General features: G+C 39.6%; 2 protein-coding genes across 11 annotated transcripts in view; one reads left to right on the top strand and one right to left on the bottom strand.

Moving 5' to 3' along the window:
- The window catches only part of IARS2 (isoleucyl-tRNA synthetase 2, mitochondrial), a 52,465-nt gene extending 42,809 nt beyond the window's left edge, over positions 1-9,656 (top strand). The window contains exons 16-23 of one of the 2 annotated variants that reach the window (XM_027827116.2): positions 1,202-1,304; positions 3,032-3,157; positions 3,662-3,793; positions 5,344-5,450; positions 6,463-6,608; positions 6,873-7,063; positions 8,777-8,921; positions 9,234-9,656. In XM_027827116.2, coding sequence (XP_027682917.2) covers positions 1,202-1,304; positions 3,032-3,157; positions 3,662-3,793; positions 5,344-5,450; positions 6,463-6,608; positions 6,873-7,063; positions 8,777-8,921; positions 9,234-9,376 — 1,093 coding nt within the window. In that variant the 3' untranslated portion in view covers positions 9,377-9,656. Of the gene's footprint in view, positions 1-1,201; positions 1,305-3,031; positions 3,158-3,661; positions 3,794-5,343; positions 5,451-6,427; positions 6,609-6,872; positions 7,064-8,776; positions 8,922-9,233 lie in introns of those variants that run through there. The other variant, XM_043543628.1, reaches the window with a different exon arrangement.
- A 340-nt stretch (positions 9,657-9,996) lies between these two features.
- Positions 9,997-12,109, bottom strand: part of RAB3GAP2 (RAB3 GTPase activating non-catalytic protein subunit 2) — a 73,531-nt gene continuing 71,418 nt past the window's right edge. For all 9 annotated transcript variants that reach the window (XM_037895700.2, XM_037895694.1, XM_037895698.1 and 6 more), the window contains one exon: positions 9,997-12,015. In XM_037895700.2, coding sequence (XP_037751628.1) covers positions 11,869-12,015 — 147 coding nt within the window. In that variant the 3' untranslated portion in view covers positions 9,997-11,868. The remainder of the gene's footprint in view (positions 12,016-12,109) is intronic.

Below are 12,109 nucleotides of genomic sequence, written 5' to 3'. Positions count from 1 at the left end.
TTTGAGTGCAGTTATGTTAAAAAAAAAAAAAAAATCAACATTTGTAAGTTGCACTTTCACGATAAAGAGTGCACTACAGTACTTATGAGGTGAATTGAGAAATACTATTTCTATTTTCTTTTTTTCAGTCCAAATATTTGTAATAAAAAGTTAATATAAAGTGAGCACTGTACACTTTGTATTCTGTTGTAATTGAAATCAGTATATTTGACAATGTAGAAAAAAATCCAAAAATATTTATGATAAACTGAAATTGGTATTCTATTGTTGTTTAACAGTGCGATTAAAACTGCAATTAATCACGATTAATTTTTTTAATTGAGTTAATTTTGTTTTGAGTTAATCACTTCAGTTTATTGAATGTTACTTTTTCAGTAAGGAAGTATACATAATACTACTTGGATTTTTATAAACAACTTAAATGAGCAAATGCGTATGCACTGAATATAAATGTCTATTTTGGCCATATGGAAAAATGAATGTTATAAAACATATATTGCGCATGTGCACGTGTTCCTTTTTATTTATTTGTGTGTGTGTGTATGTGTGTAGATAGATACAGATAGATATAAAATACGTATCTATAGATATAATCTGGGAAAACTGCCATTGACTTCAGTGAAACCAAGATTTCACCCTTAGTCTGTTAGATTTAGTCCAGTGGTGGGCAACCTGTGGCTCACGGCCGTACACGGCCTGTCAGGGTAATCCGCTGGTGGGCCGCCAGTTTGTTTACATTTGCACAGCTGCCCACAGCTCCCAGTGGCCGTGGTTCGCTGTTCCCGGCCAATGGGAACTGCGGGAAGCGGCGCGGGCTGCAGGGACATGCTGGCCGCCACTTCCTGCAGCTCCGATTGGCCGGGAACCACTGGGAGCTGCAGGCGGCAGTGCAAATGTAAACAAACTGTCTGGCGGCCCACCAGCGGATTACCCTGACGGGCCACAGGTTGCCCACCACTGATTTAGTCTATTAAGATCAGTGGTTTTGTACAATTAGGAAGACTGTTGGAGATTGTGTTTCTGCTCTTCTATAGAAATAAGTTTCAGTACTCAAAAAGATTTCATTTTGGATTGAAGATTTTTTTGGTTAGAGTTTACTTCTGGAAAGACAAGACTGCCACACTAAAAAGATACACATCCTAAGACTTAATTTATTTTTAAGTAATATTGACCTGTTTGGGTTTTGTTTGGTTTTCCTTAGGACTCTAGTAGTTCATGGATTTACTCTTGGTGAAAAAGGAGAGAAGATGTCTAAATCTATTGGCAACGTGGTTGATCCTGACGTAGTAATCAATGGAGGCCAAGTAAGAAACGATACACATTGTGTCATGGCATTTCTAGTTACATTTTTTCGTGACCGAGAATTGCAGTCATGTTGTGTAACATTTCCTTGTGCAACTGCTTTATGGCAGAATATTGGGAAAGCTGCTGTATAATAAACTTGGGTATACTGAACTCTGTTGAGCTGAAATTAAAACCTTGAATTGTTTCTCAGCTTTGAAGTGTTCAAGCTGCAATACATTTAAGATTAATTCTATTGAATATGACTGTTCTGTGGTGATAGGGAATGGAGAGAGGCTGTAACAATTATATTGAAGATACAGTTCAGTTCTAAGGTCTAGAGAGATGTTGTTCTAATTTTTTTTTTTTTAAAGAAGCTGAACTGGATGTGTACTGCAGAGAGATGTCTTTGCAGTACAACAGTCATGGCATCATTTGCATACTAATAGGCATGTAGTGTGAGGCCATTGACTAGGCTTCTTGATCTGGAAACTTTTAGTTTCATTCTACATTCAGAGAGGTTATACTGAAAATAAATCCTCTGAAACCGAGTTTTGCTAGTCCTTGCTTTTACTGGTGATTCTTTTGGGGAGTCTCTTCAGAATTATGTGAAACTTTGGCATAGAATGACAGGTCCTTGGTAGGCTTTCCTGACATGATTTGATAAACACTTTTCTCTTTTTGTGTCAAAAAATCAAGGACGGGGGGGGGGGGGGGAAATGATCTTCCAACTTCAAAGAGAATGTGGTATAGAGTCTGAAGCTAAAAATGATTTAAAGGCATTCATATTTATCCTGTATCTTCTGTTTTATTAGTTAGAACCATGCCGTTTTTCTAGACATCAAATATATTGGAGTAATCCATACAGCGGGTGGCAGTGGGGAGTTGTTCTTTGAGGTGTGCTCAGGATAGAGCCACAAAGTAATCGTTTACTAACTAGATATCAAATTGGTTGGGAAACAAGTGAATTAATGTGGCTTTCTAAATAATGTAATATAGTAAAGCCGCTCTTCAGCTATTTATTAGGTTGTGTGGTGATCGATAGGCACTTCCTTATACTGAAGAAAGGAAATAATTAAAATCACAGTACAGCTGTGATGCTAGCTTTAAGTCTGGGACCATTTCTCGCTCAATGGGAGACCTGCTGGAGGGGCATGGCTAGCGATGTTTGCGGTGGTGCCGTCAGTTGACAATGGCAGGGGATTCAGCACATAAGCAAGTGGAGAGTTTGAGCCCCATCTCTGTTAAATTAATTTTTAGAAAAACCTTTCTACACTTGTGTACTGGTTCCCTGTTCACCCTGATTGTCAGATGGTATGGGGAGGGAAGAGAAAATTTGTCTCTTTCACTACGCACTCCAAATGCCAAGATTTGGGGGGGGTTAGATGGGGTGGTACACCCCACTCAGTATGATTCCAGAAGGAGGAGGCCTAGCTTAGCTGCTGCTGAAGCTAGCTCTGTGCCTCCAATAGATTTTGGAAGGAGAGGTAGAGGGAGGCTGTAACTGCTGTGAGCTTGTATTACAGTACTGCTATATCAACAGATAGAGTAAAAACAAAGGATGGGTATCTAAATTCCAGAGTGTACATTTTAGTTAGAATTATTTGTAGACAGATTTTTTGGGCACAAATACAAACATGATGTTGTTGTCCCTGGAATCTTACTACATTGGTTTTAAAATGTGTTTGTAGTCTCTTAAATTGCAAATAAGTAGCATTGAAAAGAGCTTTGCATTTTTGTCCATGAACAGGACCACAGTAAGGAGCCTCCGTATGGTGCTGATGTCCTTCGCTGGTGGGTGGCAGAATCAAATGTTTTTACTGAGGTGCTGATTGGACCAGCTGTACTTAGTGCTGCAAAAGACGATATAAACAAGGTGAGAAGTGAATATAATGCATTTGATTTTAAGAGAACACATCCTCTTCACCTTTGGTTTTATATTTACAGAGTAGAATCCATTGTGAAACCAAAGATGACCGCTGACTTTGAAATTTGTTGCAATGGAGTGCATGTGAGCTTTTCTTTTAGCTGAAAATGAAAGGTGTTTTTTCCCAAGCACATAATTATTATTGCTCTCTCTTGTGATGTGCTGGTCAAGTAGTAATATATTTTAGGGAAAATAAAAATGTGTTCTTTAGCTTGCCTGCCTTTAGCTACTGTTGTTTGTATATAACCTGTTTGTTCACAACTCTTCTGTTATGATCCTTGTGGTACAGATACTATATTTTGTAATGATTTGGAATCATCAATTAGAAGAATGGTTGAGCTTTTTATTTTATTTAAATTTAAATTGACAGAATGGAAATCTCTCGTGTGTCTTGTTTATTCTTCATTCTGATGAAACAGTTTCATTTAACACTTCTGAATGGTTTATTGCTAGCTTCGGAATACGCTACGCTTTATGTTGGGAAACATGGCTGACTTCAATCCAGAAACTGACTCCATCCCCAGTTCAGAGATGTATGTAATAGACCAGTACATGCTACACTTACTACAGGATTATGCTAACAAGGTGAGGGTGAATTATGTTAATCTACTGTGTACTTTGTTATACAAGGTGGGTTGTTAGTGATTAATTTAAATTGGGAATATCATGTCTCTGGGAAAAATGCTTCTAAGTGTGTTTGCATTATTTTGAAGAGAAAAACTTAAACAGTGAACTTTTCCAATAATGGAGCAAAATGAAGATCTACCTTAAATTTGTGATAAGGAAATAACTGTGTAGCATACTGTATATAAAACTGAATGCTTTCCGTTATAAATGCCAATTTTTGGCAAGAAGAAAACTCATTCTAGACTGCACTTTGCATGCATCTGTATTATACAGTACACCGAGATAGCTCGTAAAAATGTTTTCATTGTATATAGAAGAGCTTTAATCTTCATGTAGCCATATAGTCTATTTTGAAAAACTAAAGGCTAAATTTGCTCTCTGACACATGCCTGCAACTTCCACTAAAGTCAATGAGAGTAAAGGCTATGTATCTGAGGGCAGAATGGGACCCTTCAGGTGATCGCTAATGGGGCCTGCCTCTCTTCTGGGCAACTTATGGCTTTTTGAAAGGTTTCATAAATGTCAATATGAGTCCTAAATGCTCATGTTAAACTTTGCTTTATTTGAACCTACTGTCAGAGGCCTCAAATTGGTCCAATTAGAGGCGGGTATACAGCCACCTCTAATACTTTCTTTTGGTCAATATATTTGAGTGCAACTGAGAGCACTTTTAGCGTATGTGACCGGTGTAACTAACATTTCCTCTTGAAGCTCCAGATGCTGTGTTTGTGTTCAAGATTGGAGTAGCTATCGCAGAATCACTTGGCTTTCAGTCACCTAGGAAATCTGGAGGTTATGAAATGTTCACTTTATAAATATGAATCAAATACAAGTTTTTTGTTCAAAATCTTGAGACAAATTGGTTAATGTTTTTTATTTTAATTAGCAAAGATGCTTCGGCAATGTACAAGTGGTGAGAGGGTGGACATACCTTCGCAGAGCTGGTTAGATGAACCAGGCTGAATTTCAGCAAGTTCAGGACCTAGCTTACCAAACACATCTAGGATAATTGAGCCAGAAATGCATTCTGCAGACTCGAGTTATGAAAGAAATCAGAAGGCTGTCTCCTGAAACCTGCTAAGCAGAGAGGGGAGTACTGGAAATACCTGGTTGAACAGTAGTTGCTATACCTAGCATGCTTTTTGGATTTCTCTTCACTTAATCTTTTTTACCAGATATACTAGCATGGAAACAGGATTTCTTCAGATCTTATTTCTCTTTGCCATCCCTTAGAGAGGGATGTTTGATTCTGTGTTTTCGAATGATTTCTCTATTCCCGTTGTCGCAAATTCAGTGTCTAATTCATATGAACGATGAATTATCAGGCTTTTTCCTCAGAAGAGCCCAGAAAGATGCTCTCCCAGGCTCCTTACCTTTCTCATACTCCGCACTTTCCTCTACTTTCTTCAAAAGAAAATGTTCCCAGGCTCATCGTGACCTGCATTTCTGTCCAGTGTGATAGTAACTGAATGTGCTGCTGTCATCTCTCTCCTCGCTCTGTTCCCCAGGTTACAGAAGCGTACAAGGAATACGATTATGGCAAAGTTATTCGTTTGTTGCAAGCATTCCACACGAGAGATTTGTCCAACTTTTACTTCAGCATAATCAAAGACAGGTAGGCATTCATTCCGGCCTTCACTAAGGCAACTCCTTGCTTTTTATTATGTTTTTAAGGGACCTGGTTTGAGACTGGCTGTGGAACTCTCATAAGGAGAGAATATAAATAGTGATTGAAGTACATCTCCTTCCCAGGCTACCCTGAAAACAAATACTGGTGGCAAAATAGAATTTATTTTTAATGAATTTTGGTTAGCAGCTAGAGGGTGATTTATAGTATCCAGTAGTATTGAACCCATCTTCTCAAGATCTGTATTTCAGCAATTCCTGTTTTCTTTCGAACGTAACTGGAAGGGATACCAGATAGTATAGATTTAGCCCCAATAGGCCTTTTGCGTTACTGGCTCTTAATTGAATTGCTTAGTTTTTCTAGAGGGGATACACATCTCATTCTTTGCTAATACTCTCATTAATTGGAGAACTTACAGGTTCAGAAGTAGACTTAACAGGCTTTGTAAAGAAAGCTGTTGGAGTGCAAGCTGGTATTTATTATGCAAGAACTAGAAGGTCATAGATTTTCCAGTAGAAGCTTTTGCTACCTCTGTCCCAAGTTTTCCAGGACAGAGTTTCTCATTTCCTGATTCTTCGTCTCAAATTTTTCCAATAAAAAATTTCCTTTAAGGGATGAGTTTTGCTTTCTTCAAGACCTTTTACGCCAGTCCAGAGGCTGGGTGTGGGTCCTCTCTGCTGGAGACCCAAAACACTGAAGCTTTCTGCCAGGTATCATCCCTCCTACACAAAGAACTTTGGGCTTACTAAAGCCAGTTAAAAATGCAAAGCAGTCATATGAAACCTCTTTAAACAATTATGTGAAACCCATAACTGTGGTAAAGGCAGAACACAGTGTAATCTACAGATTTTGAAAAACAAATGATGGCTTAGTTAGGCCCTTAAGTCTATACTGAAACACCTAAATAAGACTGATTTTAGTGCAAATCTTTTATCTGGCTGAACTCTCTCTCTCCTTCCTGAAAGCAACTTCGCAAACTCTCCCCTCTTGTGAATCACAGGCTTTACTGTGAAGAAGAAAAAGATCCTAAACGTCGTTCATGTCAAACAGCCTTGGCCGAGGCTTTGGATGTAGTGGTGCGATCGTTTGCACCAATCCTTCCTCATCTGGCAGAGGAGGTTTTCCAGGACCTCCCATACAAGAAAGGTAAGGCTTGGATAACTCCATCACAAAAACCAGACACTAACATTTCAGAGAACTTGTACTAGAACAGTAACTATGGACAAAAATTTGCATTTGTTTAAAAATCTGTATTTTTTTAACTTTGCGATCAAAAGGTCGTCGTCATCCTTTGTTTAGATCAAATAAAAATAAGTATTTAAAGAAATCAGCTGCAGGACAGCTTTATGGAAAGGGAGCAGTAGACAGCACGAACTCCGATGCATTGAACATGTTTGTTTTTATTTCAAGAGTCAGAGAGTGTTTTCCGTTCTGGCTGGATTAACACAAGCTCCATGTGGAAGAAACCTGGCCTAGAGGAAGTGGTGGAGGCTGTATGTGCGATGAGAGACTCTTTCCTTGGATCCATTGCTGGCAAGAATGCTTTGGAGTATGAAGTCGTCATTGTAATTGACCCGGGGCTGCTCTTTGAGTTAATGGAGGTAAAAACAAAAAACACCCACCTACCTCCCCCACCTGTTAACATTCTAGAAAAAATAACTTCTGCTAATCTACCTGAGCACTTAGGGCTAGATCTCTGTAGGTGACTTGGAGTCAGGGTTACAGTGCTTAACAATGAGGTGTCCTGAGGTCTAGTGGAATCCACAGCCCCAAATCAGGAGCCCAGTGCTCTATTCAATGCACGGGGAGAGTTAGGTGGCTTAGAAGACAGCAAGACTAAGCTAGCCTTAGGAAATACTAAGGAGAAGGGGTGACCTGAGCCCTGCCCTCAAAGGGAGTTAGATGCCAAACACCACTTGGGATTCACAGTTAGTAGCCCTCTTCTGGAATTAGGCACCTGTGTCAGGTCAACCCTTTCTTGCAAAAAGTGGAGACCGGTGCCTGCGTTCCCTCCCTGCTTAGTGCATTCACCTAGGATGGGATGGGATACCTGGGTTCAAATCTTCCCTCTGCCTTGGAGTAGTGATGTGAACCCAAGTCTCCCATCTCTCAAGTGAGTGCTCTAATAGCGAGGCTATAACATCTTTTTGCCTCACCCAGTGAATATTCAGGTATTTCACACAAAGTGGAATAGCTTCAACAGAAGAGATTGAGACCCACCCATGCTCCCCTCTAGCTTGGTGGTGAGAGCACTTGCCTGGCACAGGGTGACCTCCTGTTTTGTGCAGGGCCTGATCTGGTAGGCAGCGTCGGAGTTCCTTCTGGATTGGGCCCTGCAGGTACTAGGTCGGGGGACAGCTAGGTTGAGGATCTCTCTAGGACTCAGGTGCCAAACGGCTCCACAGCATCAGAACATAAGCAGCTTTGTGCATGCTACTGACAAGCTTAGGTGGTAGCCAACTGGGAGTTTTGATCTAAGTTTGGGGCTTAGGTGCCTAAATCCCTGGATCTAGTCCTTTGCAGCATTTTTCAGAAGATGACTGCTAACAACACTGACAGTGTTCCGCTTAGCTAATCCACGTGATTCCTGAGCCAGGGTCAGAATGTGAAAGGGCTATTTTCTGTTCTGAAAACAGACACAGGGTCCAGACTTCCTGATATCTTAAATGATTACGGTTTGATGCAGGTTTCCCTAGTGGGTTGCAGTTCAGTACTGGATGTGGGACTGACACAGAAGGAATAGACAAGGGAATTTGGACACTTCGGTTTCTTAGTCCTCTGTTCAAACCAGGTCCTCTAAATGACTGAAGTTAATGCCAAGCCTCCAGGAAATAAGTTGGTAGTTGTTTCAGTCCAGTTGCTAATGAATGTGTCCCTAAGAGAAACTACCACCATGTCTGAAACTCTGATCCTTTAAAATGCAAGGGATTGACTTGTGCTAAGGCCTGAGGCATTTAAGGAAGGTGTATGCTGAAGTTTGAAATTATAGTGGGGAGACATCTTTCCAGTGTTGTCAGTCATTCTGAAACCTTGTTTTATGCCCTGACAGCAGGAGCTGCGAGGTCAGAGTATAGTTGTCATACTGCTGGCAGGAGGACATACTCCAGCAACTGGAGATGTGGCTCAGACAAAAGCTCTTATTTGTTGAAATGTCCAGCAGCCAAGTGCACAACTCTAGCCTTTGCCAGCATGAGGGCTGGACTTGAATCAGGCAGCTTGCAGACACCCCTAAGAATGTGTGCAAACCCCATGCTGCATTGTAAGGTGTATTTATTTAAGCTATTTAAGTTCAGAAAGCAAACTGTTCTTTCCAGACACTGCAGTCTGAGGAGTCTTCCAGTGTATCACAGCTAAATGAAATCATGATGGCTTCACGGACAACGTTACTGTCCGAACTACCTGTAGAAATGGCCACAGATGAAAACATCATTAAAGGAACCTTTCTGATTAACTTAGAAGGTAAGAAAAGGGGACTAACAGAACTAATCAATACCTGCTTCTACCCAGCAAACATGACTATCTCTTAGATAAGTTTCTAATCTATTACCAAGAGCTGATGCAGAGCAGGATCAGCCTCTTTCTGTGTACTACTGTTTTTCTTGGTCTCTCTTACTTGCATTTAGGACATTGGTCAAAGGTGGTTTTTGGAGTTTAGCTTTATAGAAAGGAATAGAAAAATTAACCCCCCTAAATACAGTTAGAGGGAGGCTGCAGTGTTAGCTGGGTTTTCAATGCTGACTATACTCTGTACAGTAAAATTTTCTTTGACAGGTGGTGATATTCGTGAAGAGTCATCTTATAAAGTTATAGTCCTACCAGCTGCTAAAGCAAAATGCCTTCGTTGTAGGAAGTACACTGCTGATTCTCCACTCTCACTATGTCCACGCTGCACAGAAGTCATTGCTGGAAAATGAAGTGAGCTGGACAATTATTTTGTAGATATTTCCACTTAGACTATAAAATATATAAATATAAAAGATGATAAACTCAATGTTTCATTAACCAAATGGAACCCCCGAGCTACAAAAGTAACTGCAGAGTTAAAGAAAACTCAGTATATGCTGAAGAAAGCTGTAGCGGTTCATGGCCAATGCATTTTATGCCTTAATCTGAGCAGAACTACAATAGTGGAAAAACCTTAAAAAATGCCTATGTTGATATCAACTTTACGCTTAATAAAAGCTGTTCTTCAAAGCAGTGTCCTGTTCCTTGAACACAGACTAGTACTACAAGTGGGTCCCAAAATTTAACGTGGTCTAAGGTAAGTAGAGTCCTTTCTCTGAAACCAGATGCAACTTCTCTTGATGGCTATTGTAAAGAAGGGATCAACTACTAAAATGGCAGGGTATTGCCTAGCACTAAATTATACTAGTAGCTATAGATAGTGCAGTCTAAATTACTTTAGTGGTGTAAACTGACTTTGTAAAGTTGCATAGTTCAGCTAAACCATTTCTGTATGCTGGAATAACTGGTAAGGAAAAACATTTAACTATACATCATAATTCAGGTCTGCATGCCTACAGAAGGAAAAAACTAGAATCAAATCCCAAGTTTATTTAATTTACACAAATCCACAGCAAGTGACACAGAAAATAGCAGTATATACATAATCTTATTACTTACAGTACATTACAGGTTTGGGGTAAAGTGTTTCACATAACCTCTTAGGCCTTGATTCTCAATTACACTAAGTTCCTTCATGCTGCTCTGGTAGTGGGAAGGGATTTAATGTAAACAAGAAACAACTCAAAATGGGTTAGCTAAAGCAGGTTTCATGACAGATTGTAGGTTCTCAAACATCCATTAATTTCTACAGAGGGTTAAAATACTGTCTCTAGACAAGGCATCATATAGTAAGGCCTAGAGTAGCCTTAGAGGAAACTGTCCTACAGTCTTAACCTAGAACATCTCAGACAGCCATGTGTCTCTTACCAGTATTTAACTTGTCAATGTTATGAAACATAATATTGAATCAGTCTATAAAGTTGGCAGGTACTGGCCATTATTTGCTTTCACTAGCACAATGCCTTTCATGGTAACCATAATCTCATATAACAATAGGTGTAAATGAATTTTAGCTACATTCTTTAGAATGCCATGTTTTTTCCATAACAACTGATACAGGCTCAAGCCAGGAATTGGTGAGAATCATTCTTCCAGTCCTGGTGTTCATAGAAAACACGTAAATCAGAGTACAACAGGGATACTCAGCTGCTGGAAGTTAAGAATGGTGGTCTGCTTCTGATGGCTTGAAAAATACCACCCAAAACTTAGGGATTCTGGCTGCATAATACAGGTATCCTGTAGCACTGTACTATCAAGAACACACAAGGCTTTGTAAAACTCAGCTATTCTGTATTACAGATCTTCAGCACAGTGGGCAATAAAGCATGCTAACATCTTATACTTTAAGTGGTCTGTGTAGACCCTGCTGGTGCACACTAGAAGTTCCCTAGCACACTTATACATTACAATAGCATTCTGTTCAATACATTAGTGCACATTAGAAATCACACCCCAGAGGGTGCATTATCCCATGGTGTAGTTCTACTCACCAGAGAGTGTGTTCTAAATAACTCATTTAAGGAACTGAAGTATTAAGACCAGGAGCTTGATCCTGCAGTCCTAACTTCATCAGGATTTCCGTAACAGCTGCAGTAGGAAATTTACACTCCACTCTTGTTTGGGTGAGGCCTTATTTGTAAAGCGATGTTTGTTTCTACTTTGGTCTTAAGAGTATTCTTCCCCAATAGTTGAACTTTGAGGGGTGGGTTCCTCTTTCTGATTTTATCCCCATTTAGGATGTTTTGTCCTGCTACTACTCCACTCATTGTTATACTGCTGTTACAGGAAGTGAGCTGCTCCTCTGAAGAACTACTACTAGAGGCCCTTCAGAATGTAACTCTCTTTTATGGAAGTAAAAAGAGACCCTTTTTATTTCAGAAAAACATGATAGCCTGAAATTTTTCCTTACATGAAACAGATTTATGCAACTGACTGTTGTCCAATAACCAAGCATATATGCAAAATACATTTAATGGTTTTTCAGAGTATGAAATATAGAATCTCACATGTTAGGGTAAGAATATAATTTGTAAATAAGTGGAATAAAACTGCTATTAAATGTAACCATCTATCTAAGCTAGAGCACAAGTGCTTGAGTTAAAAATAAATAGTGGAGCACTTGAGTTATTGACAAATGTACAAAGATTACTAGCTCCTAGTATGTGATGCACAATAGTGTGGAACTTAGATGGACTCCACTGTAAAAGTATTTGCTTTTTAAATTAAGTTTATTTTACAAAAGCCACATGAATGTTTCCCTTCACAAAGGTTAGCCTCAGTGTGTAAAATCATGCCCCACCTCCTCTTACAGCAGACGTGTTTAAAACTAGTACATAAATTGTCATGAAGAGATTGCTTCTACAGCCTCTATCAGATTCAAGGCAAGGCTATATTGCCCATGGTTTTCCGGTAAGTGCTCTATTACTTTGTTTACTAGTTTCGCTGTTGTTGCAATGGGCACTTCGAGATTTTGAAGATCGTGGGGGTCCTGCAAAAGGATTTTTAAAAAGTGTTAAGAGCAGTGGTAGGAAGGAAAGGCTACAAAAGACACCATGATACTCCTTTTGCTACAATGAAGTTTG

Source organism: Chelonia mydas, chromosome 3 (assembly GCF_015237465.2).
Source record: "Chelonia mydas isolate rCheMyd1 chromosome 3, rCheMyd1.pri.v2, whole genome shotgun sequence".
NCBI classification, from domain to species: Eukaryota; Metazoa; Chordata; order Testudines; family Cheloniidae; genus Chelonia; species Chelonia mydas.
Note: the sequence above shows the minus strand (reverse complement) of the source record. Positions and strands in the feature narration are given on the sequence as shown.